The sequence below is a fragment of the Nerophis lumbriciformis genome, linkage group LG03 (genome assembly GCF_033978685.3).
Source record: "Nerophis lumbriciformis linkage group LG03, RoL_Nlum_v2.1, whole genome shotgun sequence".
Lineage (NCBI taxonomy): Eukaryota > Metazoa > Chordata > Actinopteri > Syngnathiformes > Syngnathidae > Nerophis > Nerophis lumbriciformis.
The window spans coordinates 48,352,501-48,372,254 of NC_084550.2; the positions used below are offsets into that span (position 1 = coordinate 48,352,501).

Below are 19,754 nucleotides of genomic sequence, written 5' to 3' on the forward strand. Positions count from 1 at the left end.
CACTAGTAGATGTTTACAGAGACAATTGTGACCAACATGAAGAGACCCAACAGGGAAATCTTAACAGTGCAGTGGTTTCAAAAAAATATAAAGTTTGCTCAGAGACACAAAACACATGTGAATCTGTTATCTCAAGGAATAATGAATCACTGTTATTATCCTGATCCCAACCTTGCGTAAAATTGACAATACATAGTTGTAGGGCTTGGCGATTATCAGATTGTGATCCATGATCGTATGAAATTTCAGGTCAAACACAGTGATCAGCTGTTAGCATTTATAAACTTGATCAAACACGCGGAAATGTCTGCAATAAAGCTAATCAGAGTCCAACTTTTCTGGTGATCCTAGGGTAGTAAACAGAATCATAAATATGAACAGATTGACCCAACTTGGTGCCAAACACGCAGCTGAGGGGAGCAAAATAAATGTCAGCTGTGACTTGGACTTATCACGGGCCCCATGATTGAACGGAATCACAGAATGGGCAATTTAAAACGGAATCTACTAATAAGCGTGGAAAGCTACGAAAATGTACTTATTGTGTTGGAATGGGAATCTTTGGGCAATTCGATTATGACTACGATTCGGGGGCTACACTTTGATTATAAATTGATTATTAATACAGCTATAATTATTATGTTATTAATATATTGTATATTATTCTTATATATTGTAGATTTATTACTTTGGCTACTGACATTAGTGGTATTGCGTGATTTCCGGTTTTACGATTTAGTGCGCGCAGCATATGGAAAACTAGATGCGTAAACTGTAGTAAGTGGAAAAAAACAAACAAAAAGGTCCCTAATTGGCAAACAGGCATTCTTGATTTAATTGTTGTGCCTTCTAAAACTACAGATTGTTAAGACAATTTGACCCCAGTCGCCATAAACTTTCGGCTCTGCTAGTCTTGTACCACTACAAAAACACTTACCAGTAATACCTACTTAAGCCACCTTTGTGGTCACATGACAAAACACCCCTCTTTAGAGGACGCCACTTCCTGAATGTTTTTTTTTTTAATATGAGAAGTGATACCATTTTTAAAGAAACATACAGTCAAAATTAAGACATGTTTGATGTAGTAACATACACTTCCTCTAGGAGAAGTGTGCAAAATTATACACAGATTGAGTACATACCGTACTGTAAACTCACACCAAATAAAAAAAAAAAAAAACACTTTTAAGGACTTTGCTGATTTGTAGTCAGAAAATATTTTTGGACTATGTAGAATACAGTGCATTTGCAAAGTATTGACATCACTTCACTTTTTCCACATTATGTTACAGCCTTATTCCTAAATGAAATAAATTATTTTTTGTCCTCACAATTCTGCACACCTTACCCTGCAATAACAATGTGAAAATGTTTGTTTCAAAATGTTAGCAAATTTGTTAGAAATAAGAAAAACTAAGAAATCACATGTACACAATTATTCACGGTGTTGCTCAATACTTTGTTAATGTACCTTTGGCAGCAATTACAACCTCAAGTATTTCTTAATATGCCACAAGCTTGGCACACCTATCTTTGGGCATGTTTGTCCATTCCTCTTGCAACACCTCTTAAGCTCGGTCAAGTTGGATGGGAATCTCTCCAGAAATGTTCAATCGCACTCAAGTCTGGACTCTGGCTGCACCACTCAAGGACATTTACAGAGTGGTCCTGAAGCCATTTCGTTGATATCTTGGCTGCTATAATAATAATAATACATTACATTTCAAAATACCCAAGGACACTTTACAATATACAGATAAAATAATAAAAAGATTATGATAAAACAACAAAGTATAAAATCATCATGTAACAATAGATTTAATTGTATGAAGGGAGTCAATATTGCAGAGGTCAGGTGGGAGAGAGTTCCAGAGTTTGGGAGCAGAGTGACTGGAAGCTCTGCTCTCCATGGTGACGAGGCGGGTTGATGGCACAGCAAGGTGTGTGGAAGAGGAGGATCTGAGGGAGTGTGCCAGAGTAATGATAGATAGCCTGACAAATTTGAAGGGGTTGATATTGTGGATGGCCTTAAAGGTATAGAGAAAAATGTATTTAATTATTTACCTGACTGGAAGACAGTGATGTTTTTGTAGGATGGGGGTGATGTGATGGAATGAGGGCTGTTGGTTATGATCCAGGCAGCAGAGTTATGGACCAACTGGAGCTTGTGAAGGGACTTATTGAATAGGCCAAAGAGAAGGGAGTTACATTAGTCGATGCAGGAGGTGACCAGACTGTGAACGAGGATGAAGGCAGCATGGACAGTAGGAGAGGGGCGGAGCCGGTTAATATTGCGGAGATGGAATAGGCAGAGCGAGTAATGTTGTTGATGTAAATGTAAGAGTGGAATGACGGTGTGCCATCCAAAATGGCACCCAGACTCTTAATCTGATGGAATCACTGGGGAGTTGCCGATAGTTAGGGAGAAACTATTGACTTTAGAAGGTGCAGATTTTGTACTGACGATAATTACTTTGGTTTTATCACTGTTTAATTTGAGTAAGTTTGAGGTGAACCAGGGTTTTATTTCAAATAAGCAGAAGGTGAGGGTGGAAGTGTGGCATTGGCCTTGGTGGAGAAGTAGAGCTGGGTGTCATCAGCGTAGCAGTGAAAGTGCATGTTAAATATATGTAAGATATGGCCAAGGGGGAGAAGGTAAGTGATGAAGAAAAGGGGTCCCAATGATCAGATGTAAAAGATTTGCGCTGTATGAAATTAGTGTGGCCTGTAAGGTAAGAGTAAGACCAGTCCAGGGGGGTGTTGATGCCAATATATGAGTGTCTACTGAGAAGGATTGAATGAGATGATGTCGAAGGCTGCACTCCAGGAGGATGAGGATGGAGAGAAGTCCAGAATCAGCTGCATTGAGGTGGTCGTTGGTGATTTTTAACAGGGCAGTTTCTGCACTCTCACGGGGTGAAAACCAGATTTGAAAGGTTCATAGAGGGAGTGCCGGGTTAGGTGGAGGTGCAATTGGGGTGCAAAAGTTTTTTCAATGAATTTTGAGATAAAAGCTACATTGGAAATGGGACGGAGGTTATTGTAATTGTTGGGAACTGAACTGGGTTTCTTCCAAATTGGAGAGATGGCTGCTATTTTAAAAAGTGACGGAACAATAACAGTGGAAAGTGAGGAGTGCATAATAACAGTGATGAGGGGAAGCAGAGAGGAGAGGCATGATTTGACCAGGTTTGAGGGAAGGAGATCTCACTGACATGTGGAGGGCTTGGATTTATTGATGAGGTCTGAAATTTCTGACGGAGTGGGGAGTACAAAAGTAGAATAAGGTTGACTTTGTGGTGAAGGTTCAGGTAAGCAGAGAGGCACAGAAGTGGAGCAAAGTTGTTTGTGAATATTTTGAATTTTTTTCAGTAAAAAGGAGCATTATGGAGTTGCAGGTGTCCGCTGAGTACAGGGGGGAGAGAAGTCCTGAGGTTGAATTTTTTTTTTTAAATAATGAAAAGGGCGTCTTGGTGTGGCCATCATTGGAATTGATTAGGCTGGAGTAATAATGTGATTTGGTTTGGATGATAGTCATTGTAATGTAAACTAGTTTTGCCTTTCCTTGTGGATGGTGAGACCAGTCTTTTTATGTAGTCGCTCAAGCTGGCAACATTTAGTCTTTAATTTCTGGAGCTTGGGGGTGTGCCAGGGAGCAGTTGTGGGGAAAGAGACCGACCGGGATTTTACCGGTGCAAGGTAATTTAAAATGCTGCTTAGTTCTTTACTGTAGTGTGTTACCAGTTTATCGGGGGGAGGAGAGATGGTCCAGGAAAGATATATTGTCAGTATTGTTACAGAGGGTGTTGATGTTGATATATTTGATTTCCAGAATTTTATAAGCCATGTGGTACTTGAATGTGCTGAGGGAGAGGGTGACGGTATATGAAAGGAGGAAATGGTCAGATACATGAAGTTCATCAGTTCAACAGCTAGAGGGGGTGATACCAAAACAACAGATTACGTCCAGATATGTCCTTTAGTGTGTGTAGGGAAGTTAATGTATTGATGAAAACCAAAACTGTCCAAGCATGATGAAACATTTTTGGCAATTCAACCCCCAATTCCAACCCTTGATGCTGAGTGCCAAGCAGGGAGGTAATGAGTCCCGTTTTTATAGTCTTTGGTATGACTCGGCTGGGGTTTGAACTCACAAGCAACAATAGTGGGAGTGGGACCAGGAAGAAAGTTTAAATACTGTGCCTTCAAATGAGGTGAATGTGGGCACAGATAGTGGAATGACTTTCCACGTCTAGCGATAGATGACCACTGCCGCAAGACCTTCAAAGCCCCGGCCGTCCCCACAAGGACGACACATTTAAACAAAGCCAGGAGGAGTGGATTCATTAAGTTGTGAAAAGTCTCTGGGAAGTTGCCATGATTCAGTTACACAGAGGAAGTCAAGCTTGCGGTCTGTGAAGAGATCCTGGATAAGGTGTCCCTTGCTCGTAAGTGAGCGGATGTGTGCTTAGGGTCATTGCCATGTTGAAAGATAAACTGTCGCCCAAATCTGAGTTCAAGAGCCCTCTCGAGCAGGTTTTCATTCATTTAGTCTCCCATTTCCTGCTGCTGAAAAACATCCCCACAGCATGATTCTGCCACCACCATGCTTCACAATAGGGATGGTATTGGCCTGGTGATGAGCGGTGCCTGATTTCCTCCAAACATGACACTTGGCATTCACGTCAAAGAGTTCTATCTTTGTCCAATCAAACTAGATAATTTTATTTTCTCATGGTCTGCAAGTATTTCAGTTGCATTTTGGCAAACTTTTTACTAAGGAATGGATTCCGTCTGGCCACTCTACGACACAGGCCTGATTGGTGGATTGCTGCAGAGATGGTTGTTCTTCTGGAAGGTTCTGCCCCTCCACAGAGGAATGCTGTAGCTCTGACAGAGTGACCATGTGGTTCTTGGTCACCTCCCTTACTATGGCCCTTCTTCCCCGATTGCTCAGTTTAGACAGCCGGCCAGCTTTGGGAAGAGTCCTGGTGGTTCCAAACTTCTTCCATATACGTGTAATGGAGGCCACTGTGTTCATTGGGACCTTCAAGGCAGCAGATATTTTTCTGTACCCTTCCCCAGATTTGATTGTCTCAAAGGTCTACAGACAATTCCTTCGACTCCATTCTTGGTTTGTGTGTGTGCCTTCATACCCAATCAACTGAATTTACCACAGGTGGACTCCAAATAAGCTGTCGGAAAATTTTGAAGATGATCAGTTGAAACAGGATGCACCTGAGCTGACTTTTTACCTTCATGGCAAAGGCTGTGAATATTTATGTACTTTGGGGTTGTAAGATTTTTATTTTTATTACGTTTGCAAAAATCGCTCTAAAAAATGTTTTCACATTGTCATTATGATGTAATTTTTTGTAGAATTTAGAGGAAAAAACTATTTATTCAATTTTGGAATATGCTGTAACATAACAAAATGTGGAAAAAGTGAATTGCTGTGAATACTTTCCGGATGCACTGTATGATTATAACGAAATGTATTTGGGCACGGTGCTCTTTGTCCCCAATCAACCAGTATGTATTCTGATGGACGTTCTGACTTTGGCCTTAATCAACACACCCAGACTGTAAAACATGTTAACAGTGTTATTGTATATTTTGCTACATTTGTTTTTATGTTGAGTAAAAATTGAAAATATAATTTAAAACATATTCAATTTGCTTTATTTACTACGTATGTTAATAAATACAGTTATTTAATTTAGTTTCTTTAGTTTTAATTACAGATGCTTTAAAAATGGCAAGTTCAGTGCACTGGTAATTTTATTCTCAGTAATATTTCATTAGTATAACTTGTCTCTAGCTTGCAGTCACATTCTTCATTATAATCAATAGTTACATTTGATTCATGTTTGACCAAAGAAACATCCTACATGATTTTTAAAATAATTATAAATATTAAATGTTTTGTGTTTCTTATAGTTTTTCTAAAATAAGGTATACATTTTCATGGTTTATTACACAACGCACCAAATTGTTATTTCAAAAAAGTGCAGCACCCACATTTTGTTATTACAAGAAGTTATTACAAAATGCGTCAATGTTTATTACAAAATGCACAGGTTATTATTAGTTATATAAATTAGGTAGGTAAAAAGATCAATGAAAAACTTGCAATATTAATGCTTGATTTGGTTTCAAAATAATGCTGACAATGATATTGTTTCTCTGCATTTGTGGGACAATATAAGACCTTTGAGTGTCTAGAAAAGCGCTAGAAAAATCTAATTTATTATTATTATTTAAGAGTGGAGTTGAGCTCGAATGGGACACCTCACCACTCATCATTCACTCACTGTTTCGTCTGCCTCTTGTATTGTTTTTTCAGCCACCTGAACCAGCCAAAAGCTCGAGCAGCAGTTCCTCCTCCAGCCACACAAGGGTCCAAGTAACTCCTGAAGAAAGTGTTCCCTCGAGTCTTACCAACACACTTGAGAGCATAATGGGTCAACTGAATATACTCACGCAGGTAAGGCGGACGTCGTGTTCATTATTCGGTGGCAGGTAGTGAGTACCGTACTTAAAGGGGTCGTTTGCAACTTGCTCACAGTTCCATTTTTCAAAGCAAACGATATAACAAACACCACCGGCTAGCTTATGTTACCTTTAGTGTTGTAAGAGAACACATTTGATTTAAAACTGTCTATATTCTTTACAATTACTGAGTTTACGTGATAAAAAAGAAAATTCCAGCCCCCAAAAATAAGTGGTGTTTACGGCTGTCACTCACCCTGTCATGGCAACACATACACGCGTGCACACATACAAAAACAGTCCAAGAGAAGCAACAAACAATTTGCAGTAATGTTGTTATCATTGAATATACAATCAATGACAGCTAACACCATCTATCTAAATCGCTATAATTAGCTAACAAAATCCAAGCGTGTTACGTACAAATTTAATTATGTCCTAAAGCCGTAAGAGGGCAGGATAAAGGTAAGGAAAGGCAAGTTTATATGTATAGCACATTTACTACACACGGTAATTCAAAGTGATTTACAAAAAATAACAATGAAATAATCATAAAAATAATCATAATTCAAATTCTCAAAATCGTAGAATAAAATCATCATAAAAGCAATGCAAATTTAAATCAAAGATTGTAAATAAAATACTTTCAGCTGTCATATGCACAATTAAATAAGAGTGTTTTGGCCTGGATATGAACATTGCCAATGTTGTCAAAGTCTTTTAGGAAACTATTACAGATTTTAGGAGCAAGAAATTGAATCACAGTTTCACCATGTTTCGTCGTGACTCTGGGCACCAGCAGGGGGCTACTCCCTGAGGTTTTCAGAGCCCAAGATGGTTCATATGGTTCTAACATGTCAGAGATGTACTTTATCACACGACCATGAAAAAAATTGTACACAATCAGAGCTGTTTTAAAGTTTACTCTCTGAGTAACAGGAAGCCAGTGCAGTGGCCTAAGCGCTAGACTAATATAGTCATATTCCCTGGTTCTAGTGAGGACTCGAGCTGCAGCATTCTGGATGTACTGCAGCTGCTTTACAGGTTGTTTAGAGAGCCCAGTGAGAAGGTCATTACAGTAGTCCAACCTACTGGAGGCAAAGGCATGGATTAGCCTTTCTAAGTTTGTTTTGAACATTATTACTTTGATTTTGGCAATGTCATTCAGGTGGTGAAAAGCTGCTGATGTGATTTAATGAGGCTTTTAATGTTCAAGTCTGAATCCATTATTACCCCTGCATTTTTAACCTTATTACTCGGTTTCAGGGAGAAGGTTTCAAGGTGACTAATAGCAGTTTATCTTTGCTTTTGTGGGCCACAGACAATTATTTCAGTTTTGTCTTAGTTCAGTCAGCCGTCAGTAAATAATGCTTTTGAGTCTCTAGAGAAAAAACGCTATATAAATATACTTCACTTCACTTCGCTTAAAATACATTGGTAAGTTAGCGCCCTCTAGGCATCTGTGTAAATGTTGCAAACAGCCTCTTTAACTTCAGCTTCCCACCCACTCGCACACTTTGAGAACAAAAGCTTCCTTTTTACTTTTCAACTTGTAGGCCAGAGATGCTTTCAGCCGCTCAGAAAGCAAAAAATGATTACATAAGCGATTCCATGGAATATGGAACTGAATCTGACTGATTAATCTTATATACCAACCAATCACATACACACAATATAGACAAATATGTACTGAGTGCATTGTAAGGTCTTGGTGTTTTATCCATATTTGATTAATGAATAATTATTCTGAGAAGGTGTTTCTAGAACGCTTTTCCTGTCTTTTCAGCAATGTATTATGTCAGGATTACTTTTAGATGGCTTTGTTCTTCCCATGTGTTGTTCCAGTTAGCTTCTCTGAGAGTGCAAGCCGAAATATATTCCTTACGCTTCCGTGTAAACCTTTTAAAGAAGACAGAACTTAATGAAACATGGTAAGGAATAACAAATAACCAAATATATGGTGGACCTGTGGGGAAAAAAAGCCACACAAATAAAAGGCAGACACAAAATGGTCTCACACATGTCAAACCGTTGAATGAGAACATGCCACAGAGACTCCTTGAAGTAAAACATATGGGCAGACATGTGTAGAAACCTGCATAGGATTCAGAAAAAAATGCAGCCAGTAGTTCATGAGATGCAGGCTAAGACACGCTTTGTCACCCATTCACATTTTCTCGCTAATACTTGCTCCCTGAAAGTCTGAATGCCTGGAATCTCTGACACAATTCAGGGTTACTAAAAAGATATGGTGGCCGTGACAATACAATAACCCAGCTATCTAGCAAGCGAAAGCATAGATGCCAATTCATATTTCCTTGCTTCAGCATTCAGCTTTCTGCAACTCTCACAGTCAAGGAATCTGAGGGAGGCGGATTAATTATTCAGCATACGACAGAGGCTTCCAAAGGCACAATTTGCTGTCTTGGCTGTTTTTTTTTAACTTGTCTGCTGTCGACTAGCCCCCGGGTCCCTGTCTTATCCCTATTGGTAGTTAAAGAGGAAGTGCACTTTTTTGGTAATTTTTGGGAATCATTCACAATCCGTATGTGAGAAAAGAACACACGTTTTACTATTTTTTTATGCATTCTAATTCGTAAAATATGGCCAGTATGAGGTGGCTAACAATGCAGCTAATGGGAGGACACTATTCCACCCATAAAGCCTTCTTAAAAAACATCCAAAAACCGCCAACAATTTACATCTCATGACCTGAATATTAGCCAAGTATTAGCAATATTGTTATTATACGTGCTAACGCAGGCAAACTATATTTAGAGGCGCCGTGATCACAGAGAGCTGACTAGCTTATGCTGCTATATTGACATATTGAGACGGTGAGCTTCTGCACTGCCTCTGAGCTGGTGAAAGCTATTACTACATTATAAATAATGCCTTTCAACTGGATAGTAGAAGGATGTGGCAATAAACCAAGAAGTCGGTCAACTTTGACATCCAACTTATACCCGTAGATGTCGAGAGAGACAAAAAGACGCTTGTTTGCGGCATTCTAATTTTTTTGGTTTTAACCCTTTATGAGGATTATGATTAGTTTTTTTATCTAAACGGGAAGATATAAACATTCCATTAGTTGGCATCCTAGTGAGAGCAGACGTTGTACAGTAAAGGATTTTCTAATTATGTTCATAGTTTGTATTTCTTGTTTAGCACTTAGCAATAGTGCTGCATGATGCTTAGTGTGTCACTAAAGCTGGATTTGTTTAGCATTCTCCTTATATTCAGGCTGATATATATAAGGTTCTGGATCATCGTTTTGTCCCACAGTAGTTTGCCATGAGTAATAGTGTTGTTATCGTTAAGGGAAAAGCAAATGTGATGCGTCTGTGAAACCCTTACAAGGTTTCTAGTTGTTCCCATGGGGTTGAGTTTTGAAGCTACAGACAGACATTAAACTACAGACACACAAAGGCACTTTTTTTTAATAGCTAATTTCAGTATCAATGTTAAAATTTTGGACAATACTGTTCTTGTACACTACTGTAGGACCTCTGAGACTTTTTAATAGTAAAATTAGGGACCTTTAAAAACAATCCTCTGTAATGGCCCCTTGGAGGCTTTTTGATAAGTGATTTCCCTTCAAACATTTGACTTGATGGTCTGTCATTGGGCCATACCAAAGTGATGACACATTTGGTGTAACAAAGACCCAGTAAGGCTGAAGGCGGTGTGCATTCAAGAGTAAAAAAACAAAACTCCTGGCTCTGTTTTAGGAGCAAACATCTTTGGTTCCTTGCAGGGGAAAACTATAGGCCAGTATCGTGTGGCTGTCGCCCGAGGACACTTTCACAACCACACACACGCACGCAAACGACATTAGCAGGACTGAGGATTGGGGCCATATCAGGTTGGTAAGATAAACAGGGTATTATTGATTTAGAGAACAGAGGCAGGGAGAGTAAGGATATACGAGCCTTTTTGCTAGACTTGGTTGGATGAAATAGCAGGAGATGTCTTGTGTGTATGATGAACCCAAAGAATAGGCCTCATACAACACAACTGATATGTTAGACTACAAAATACAGGCAGATTTCAACGATTTGCACATGTGTTAAAGGGGCTGTTTGCAACCTGCTTACATAATAAAAACATTTTACAGCCCGGGAAAAATAATTAGTGTTTCCGGCTGTCACTCATCCTGTCGCGTCAGCACATACACGCATATCCCGATTTTTCGGACCATAGGACACACCGGATTAAAAGGCGCACTGCTGATGAGAGGGTCTATTCAGGTGTATTTTTATACAAGAGGCGCACCGGATTATAAGGCGCATTAAAGGGGTCATATTATGATTTTCTAAATGTAAAACCCCTACTTGTGGTCTACATAACATGTAATGGTGGTTCTTTGGTCAAAATGTTGCATAGATTATGTTTTACAGACCATCTTCAAATCGCCTTCTGACAGTCGCTTCAGGATGCGCCGTTTTGTGGGCGGTCTTATTTACGTGGCTCACCTTCAACAGCGTCTTCTCCCTATCATTTTTGTTGTAGCGGTGTAGCGTGCAAGGACGGGTGTGGAAGAAGTGTCAAAAGATGGCGCTAACTGTTTTAATGACATTCAGACTTTACTTAAATTAATAACGGAGCAGCATCTCCTCATCCGTGGCTCACTAGTGCAACAACAACGCCGGAAATGTGTCCGGTGAAAAACCATCCGATAACCAATAACTAAAGTTCCTTGGGTGAATAATGTAAACCCACTACGCAGGTAGTTTTTAGCGCTTTTATAGCGAGTCTACTGACATATATAAGTTAGAACTTTACGCTACTTTGGAACTTGTTGGCATGAACTACAATGGCGGACACACGCACATTTTCAGGACTTTTGCGGATCCCAAATATACACCAGCAGGTATCAGAAGGTAAGAAAAGTTGTTTTTGCGTAATATTGTGAAACAGAAAGCCAGGTAATATCTGCTAATAGGTGCCATTTTGCGGTCCTTATACACAGACACCATTATAATACTCATATGTTGAAGCACAGTACATCTGACTACAGTAGCCGTAATGCGCCGATCCATCAAGCGGTGCGGCTTCATAGCTTACCAAAGTCGTACTAAAACATTTTGACAGATTTTTGAGCGCCGTGTGTGTAGTGTTCTATATTCTCAATGGAACATTTAAAGTTTTGGTGTTGTTTACTGGCGTCATATTGCAGTCTCCACGTATCGCTTATGTGTGACTGCTATCTACTGGTCACACTTATCATTACACCATGTACCAAATAAAATAGCTTCGAGGTCGGTAAGCACAACCAGAATTATTCCGTACATCAGGCGCATTGGGTTATAAGGCGCACTGTCGATTTTTGAGAAAATTAAAAGGATTTTAAGTGCGCCTTATCCGAAAAAATACGGTATATTCAATGACAGCTTACACTAACTATCCAAATTGCTATCATTAACCTTACACCCAAAGCGAATGCGCTTGCGTGTGTTACATACGTCCTACATAATTAGGTCATTACATCCTACTTTTCGTAAGACGGCAGAATATAATGCTTAAAATACATTAAAAGGTAGCGCCTCCTAGCCATCCTTGTAGATTTTGCAAACCGTCCCTTTAAGTTTTGTGTGTAGACAGTTCTCATAAATCTCAGGTTTAACACAAAGAAAAACTTAATGGAATGGATTTTCAAGTGTGAAAAGGCAGCGCGTTATGTAAGCGTACCATCTAGTTCAGGCCTGGGCAATTATTTTGACTCGGCAGGCCAAATTTAGAGAAAAAAAATTTGTCTATCTATCTATCTATCTATCTATCTATCTATCTATCTATCTATCTATCTATCTATCTATCTATCTATACATATGTGTGTGTGTATATATATGTAAGCTGTGAAAATCTGCTGCACACTGTGTGTTAGGGTCCTATTTTTAGGAAAACTAATACAAAAACTCAAAATAAAGTCTAATTGAACGCTAAAAGCAGACCGCCTTAAAAAACGGAATTAAATTTTACATTTTTTTACTGAATAAGACACCCAGAATGTACATGAAAATAAAGAATGTGGGATTTACAATATTGACTATGAACGATAAAACACTGAGTATTGACAACATATGAACGTCACACCGCCTCTTGATCGACACATTTTACAATAAAGCGAAATGCAAAAAAAATGCAACAAACACAGTGAAATATGAACACGAAGGGTAAAAAAAAAAAAAACACACCTACAATCTGATACATCTGATATATCACCAAGCTTTAGAACTTTGTTGTGAAAATCTCCTTCCACGTCTGCCCCTGACACCCGCCTTTCAGGCTGGCCGCTCTGGAAACACTATGTGGAAACGCTCCCCACCCACACTGCTTGGTGCCTCGTCTGAGCTGCTTTAACGTAGATTACCATAGTAACTAATTAGATTACCATAGTAACTAATTAGATTACCATAGTAACTAGTATATCATGCAAAAGCACAGATTCCAACCATTGACTTTGTATAGTTAAAGACTTACGATAATTAGAAAACATCACTGCACATCACAATGGCAGCTACACTTTCCATCTTAAAAAATATATATATATTTGGGAATGTCCGGCAGGCCAGATTGATAAACTTAACGGGCCGCATGTGGCCCCCGGGTCTTAATTTGCCCAGGTCTGATCTAGTTCATTCAGTAGTCTTTCATTGAAAATGTACTTATCTGATGCTTTGTTTCAATACAGGTTGGTCCTTTTCCCCTTGTGGCTGTTAAATTTTGAGATTTAGACCCTGGAAGCAGGGACAGAGGCAGCAGTTACAGTTCAACGTAAATATAGTCTTTAATTCACAAAAGAAGGGGGGGGGGGAAGAGGTGACAAAAGTGCAATAAGGAAACACAAATGCACCACCACAAAAACAAAGAAAGTAGGTCCCATAAACAACAAACTGGCAGGAATACTTCAAGTGAGCAAAAACTAGCAAAGGCTAGTAGCTTTAGACCGCTAGCAACAAGACAGACAAGGATTATAATACACTAAACTCCTGGAGGACACACAAAGAAAATATGAAGAAAGTAATAGGGCATCATGACGAGATGATGAATGTTAAGAAATGTATGTCAAAATCTTTTGAGCTTATCGATAAATATGATGGCGGATACGAAGCAGGTGTGGTGATGTGACCAAAACCTGTGGTGTCTGAAACAGAAATACAAGTAAGGACAAAATAAAACCAATAAAAAAATAAGGTAACAACGTAGCAGACTAACACAATATCTCTATCTCATCTCATTGCTGCATATTGCAGAAAAGTCTGATCAAAGCTCTGTTGAATATCAAACCAAAAATCACAGAGCAAAAAATCTGATTATACTCTGATTATGTCATGGTTCTGATGTATTCATTTCAGGACAGTTGCATAATGACTTAAGTCAATTTTGCTTTTTCTGTATGCCTAGACTGGGATAGTCAAAGACCCTTAGTGTTGTCTTTCGTTTAATTTGGTTCAGTTGTGTGTGTATGTGTGCGGGTGGGATGTGGTTAAATGACATATGATCTGATGCATAATCTTTCGTAAGTGCACATAATTTAATTGGTACTGACAGTATTTAAGGTAATGGTTTCAGTCGATACAAACTAATGAAAAATAAGCCAATATATTGCACAATTCAGAACCACTTAGTATGTCCTTTTAAATGTGGTCTTTCGTAATACAAATGGCTATGTTGCATTTTGATAAGAATTTAGGGGGTGTTCACACATTGCCGATTTAGACGGCGGTTTGACAATTCGCTATGCTCCACCCTAGACCATGTTGGCACCGAACACAAAACCTGGTCACCCATCACTCATTCGTCATGATCCCTGAGAGTGTTTAAAAATAATAAACATGTAAAAACATTTTGTGGCGGTATTAGCGGTTCAAAATGGGCTATTTTCAAAAGGCCTTTTGCCGTCTAAAGAACAGCAGCCTTCGTGTTTGAACTGCAAGATCAAGAATAATATTGTGTTAACACTGCCACAATCCACCAGTCACATTTTCCTCCCAGACCTTCACAATGTGAACACAGTAACGACACAGAGGTGGCGGTGTTAAACACGGAAGGATCAACGCCTCATCAAGGAGCAACGTGGTGGTATTGCTGTTGATGTGGAGTAGAAGGTGGCAGACTCCGCCGCCTTTGGAGAGGTCCCTGATTCTACCGCGCCAATCTGTGTTGGCGCTGTGTTCAAAACATATTGAAAGAGCTTTGTGCCATTTTTGAGACACTGTTCACATCGGTTTGAAAAACACCATGAATCACCATCCTAAAATGGCAATGTGTGAACGTGAACTTATAAAACGGTCCAAAAATTAAGTACTTAGGTTTGCAACTGGCAACAAAATGATCCCGACCAGCATGGTTGACATGCTGTGCTAAGAATGGCTACAAAACATTGGACAGTTTCTAACCATGGTGCAATCTTGTAATAGTTGTATAACGGTATACTTTTCACAAAAAGAGAACAAACAGAAGGATACATTTTTTTGATGCATTCCCAACTAAACGCACAAGACACTTCGACATTGTCTTCTGTTCACTGTACCAAAATTTGCCATCTTACATGCCGCACTGTGTTCGTCACCAGGCAACACAAGTGAGAGATTTAGAGTCACTGTCTGCCTTCTTTCAGACGATTTTTGCAGAACCGTTGTTGTAATTATGATTCCCCAGATGTCAGTTTGGGATCGTTATTATACTGTCTAGCTTTTTGCAATTAGCTCTCATTGTTCCCTTGTCCTACATGTCTTCTAGTTTTACTCGTTATAAAAAAACAGAATCAGCAGCTGAGGAAAAGTTAAATGACGGAAGACCAAAATAACAGACATTTTTTACTGCAGTAACTGTTGAAAATAACAAAGGAAAAAAATTATCTTTGAAACGGCAAGCCTAATGGTACTAACGTGTATTTGTTGGTTGACTTGGAAATTTGAAGCCATTCAACTTTGTATGGGTCACTGCAGTTACAGTATCTCACAAAAGACAGTACACACCACATCTTTCAGCAAGCATCTTTATTAGTATATATTTTTAAAGCACAGAACAGGTTGTGTAGCAGTATACATTTACTCTCAACTGAAAATGTAATTATGTCCTGTTGACAGTCAAGGTGTGGGGCTACACAAGTTCTGCTGGGAACTGGGTGTCAAGGTTCATTGAGGCAATTTGTTCAATTCAACCTGTTCTGTGAAATTATGAAAGCTGAATATGAGAAAGTTGGTGTCTTGCTGAGGAAGATAATGGAGTGGACAAATTTGTCTTCTCCACAGTTGAAATAGCTGCCAACTCATCCGGATTTTGTGGAAGACTTCCTGAAATTTCAATTGTCTACAGACATCCTAACCCAATTAAATATCTCCCAGATTGTGACGTTTGTGTGAGTGTGGGCAAAAAAAAAACAGCAGCAGTACAGCTGGCCAGCATATAGCATCAATCACTAGCAACCTACTAAACACATTGGCTCTGACCACACATGAGCTATGTCAAGCACAAAGACAAACCTAAAGCCAAAGGTGGGACAACAAAGGTCCAAGGCTTCTTGTTCTACGTCACTTTGAACCATTTAACCAGTAGCCCAGCTCCAGCCTGTAATGACAGTTGAATAGCACATACGTTAAAAACTTACTTGCTAACATTTTTGCATAAGATTTCTAAAAGCAGAACACTCCACAGAGCAACTTTGTATTCGTTGTTTTTACATTAGGACCTTAAAACAGATCACGCCTGTCATTTGGAAGCTCAATGACGAGTGTTTTTTTAAAGTAGTTTTTTTTTCTAAATAGCAGAGCGTTCCTGTCACATAAAGGATCTTTGACCAGCATAAAATATAACGTTTTGACTATACAGTGTTATCCACTTGATGAGATTAAAACATGGAAGTTTTACATTTCATGTAAGTAAGTACCGGTAAGTACGTTTTATTTATAAAGTGCTTTTCACCGATGCAATCACAAAGCGCTGTACAAAACATAGGTGAATTAAAACTACAATTCAAAACAACAGGGGCAAATTCATAAAACGGATAAAAAAGTGGATTAAAAAAGATAGTGTTAGGGTTCATTAACTAAAGGCTTTACTAAAAAGAGAATTCTTCAGATGAGTATCATTAAAAATACTTTAAGGGTACCTATAATGTAAAACCATCTTTTCTTACCTATTGGTACCAGTTTTTGTGTATTTGGGATCTGCATAGGTCACAAACATTTGAAATCAAACCATGGAGGCATTATTGAGATAATTATAAAACAATACTGCCTTTCTTCATACTTTCTTCAAACAAGCCATTTGGAATTTGCAGAACTTGTGACATTTTTCCAACATGTGACATCAGCAGATATCTTCATATATGGTAGAGGTTTACTCAGAGAGATTTGTGCGAGTCTTCCATTTTAGTCTAACGTTGCAGTCAATAAGTTCCTTCTTTTTTGCTATCCTCTTGTTGTAGGGCAGACCGACTCGTATATGCACATGCATCCCTTGCTGTTGCCATTTATAATGTAAGGTAGCGTATAGTTCTAACTTATATCTGTAAGTAGACTCGATATGGAAGAGCTAAAAACTACCAACATGGCTGTCGGGGAGAAGACACAGTCGAAGTGGACGCACGTAAATAAGACCACCCAAAAGAATGGGACATCCTAAAGAGACGCTCAAAAAGCGGTTTTGAAAATGGTCTGTAAAACATAATCTATGCAACATTTTGACCAAAGAACCAACATTACTGCTACATGTTATGTAGACCACAAGGAAGTGTTTTAAATGTCGAAAAAATATATAATATGACCCCTTTAAGGTACATATCATGGGCCCTGGTCCTTAGCTTTCTGGATATCTATCCATCCATCCATTTTCTACCGCTTGTCCCTCTTTCAGGGTTGCAGGGGGCTCTGGAGCCTATCTCTGCTGCATTCGGGCGGTAGGCGTTCAGTTAAATACTCCTTAAAGCTAGAGTTAAATATCCTGATTTCCTTTTTCTATTTTATTATGTTTTAAAAAAATGTAACTGATTTGTTTTTATTACAACATGGACGTATGTATTTATAAAGCAAGTATAAACTGAATTCTAAAACTCCCATATGCAATCAGATGATTATTAAATTGATAAGGGTGCATTACAAGTACATATTATTATTAAAACTGTCAAGTTTCTGTCAGAAATATGATTAGTGGGGCTGGCAATATTTTGATTCCATAGCGGAATTTTACGCATTCTAATGCATTAGAAAAAAATAAATCCATCCATTAACAGTGTGGTCAGTCACTTACCTTGGTGTCGGGAGATCTACTGGATTGCAAACGCCAAATGTTGGCAGCTATGACTTGAACCCAATTGATTTCCTGTGGGGCATCCTCAAGCGGGGGGAAGGAAGGTGGAGAAGCACAAGGTGTATAACATTCACTAGTCATCATGGAGGTGTGGAAGACAATTCCAGTAACAGCCTTTACAGCTCTGCTCAATACCATGTCCTCGAGGACCAAAACAGTGCTATCTAACAAGGATATCACTACATTTTCACACTGAGGACACGATTAAAAAATGTTCACTCTGAGGTGTACTTGTGTTGCTATATTTAGTCATGTTGACTCATTTTTAGTGGATAGTCCATATGTACTGCTTGACAAGCTGTACACTAACTACCCTTAAGTACTGTAGAATCCAGAGCATCAATGTCATCTTCTAGGTTTATACTCCGAATGAGACTTTTCCTCGACAACATAGTTTTGTCTCATACGCACACTGCCTCATTCAGACGTACAATAACATCTATTATGTGGTCGTTAGTATCAAGCTGATGCTGCACATCCTTGTCAAACATGTCATCCTTCTTCCCCTGATCTTCCTTTCCCATCTCCTCTTATTCTGTCGCTCTTCCCCATGCAGACAGTCTCCATCTTGGAACATCGGCTGACGCTGACAGAAGACAAACTGAAGCAGTCTTTACAGGACCAGACGGTGTCTCAAATTCAAGCGTTTACAGACGAGGCGGACTGGACACCAGCCCCGTACTCAGCTGATAAAGACCTTGTCCTCGCAGATGACTCTTAGAGAAGTTTTTTGTGGCAAACAGTGGTGACTTCCAACAGTGTCTGTTCTGCTGATAAAGTATCTTGAGTGTGTGTCTGCAGTAGGCGACATTTTGTACTTGCCTATGCAACACACGTCTGTTTTTAGCTGTCTCTTTGCAGGCAACAAGGGCAACCGTAAGCTCTTCTTCGTCGAAACACACAGGAAAATCGGATTAACCAAACATTAAAAGCCTAAAGCTATTGCCTCATTCATTGCACTTAGAAATACTCATCTTTGAAATTTACACCCAAATTTGAACAGTTCATGTCTGAATACAAAGGAAAATGCATCAAAGTACCTTCAGAACAGGAATTAAGGCATTTGAAAAGTAAAATCAACATTTTCAGACAGCAGAAACAGACTCGTACGGGTTTGGCATTTATTTAAACCACCAGATTTTTCCCTTTAACTTATCTTAGCGGTTATTTTTGTATTTGTTTTTAACTCCTGACTTTTACTCTTACCCCTACTTGATAATAAAGAGAATCCTGATGCTATTTGCTAACTTTTGTATGCCCATGTTTGTTGTCATTGTTATTGCCAGAGCGATGAGGTCACCACTTGCTTCCTTCTACAATTGGTCCACATCGTGACATTGACTATGTTTGTTGTCCGCTTAGCAGAGATGTGAACAGCGTGAGTCGTGAGTTTTGTCATCCCCAAGCTCGCAGTGAGTCACTTTCACCTCTATCTTTGCCAAAGCTTTGGAACCACCATGAACAATGCTTGTAAATATTCTCAATCCTCTAGGTCATTGTATTCTCAGTCTTGTTGTGGCATGCCACTAGGTTAGAGGATAAACCATTGAGTCCTACACCAACCCCTCAGGCTAAAGCTGTCATATTGATAGTCCTTGAACCGATGGAATCTGCTCAAATGAGAGGCTAAATGTCTTAAAGACGACCTGAACAGTCCAGTTGTGATGAATTAACAAAGCCTTGATACCACCATGTACAGGCAGATAATCCTCCGCTCACCACCATACAGTGTGACATGCTAAACCTAATCCATAAATAGTATCACATAATTATATATGTATCAGTAGGCCAGGGTTGTCAAAAATTCGGCCCAAGGAAAATGATAGAATCACTTTATCTTGGAGGGTGTTCATTCAGTTGTTTCATGAAGAAAAAAATAAAACCGACTACACACAAAAAATGTATTATTTCAAATGGCAACTTTCTAGCTTTAAGAAACTAAAATA

The 19,754-nt window shown here is 39.0% G+C and overlaps 1 protein-coding gene across 1 annotated transcript in view; it reads left to right on the forward strand.

The window, feature by feature from the left end:
• poc1a (POC1 centriolar protein A) overlaps window positions 1-19,037 on the forward strand; it is a 57,016-nt gene extending 37,979 nt beyond the window's left edge. Inside the window, exons 10-11 of the mRNA XM_061938329.2 lie at window positions 6,350-6,490; window positions 18,365-19,037. Of these exons, the coding sequence (XP_061794313.1) occupies window positions 6,350-6,490; window positions 18,365-18,529 (306 nt within the window). The 3' untranslated portion in view covers window positions 18,530-19,037. The remainder of the gene's footprint in view (window positions 1-6,349; window positions 6,491-18,364) is intronic.
• Window positions 19,038-19,754: the final 717 nt, after the last annotated feature.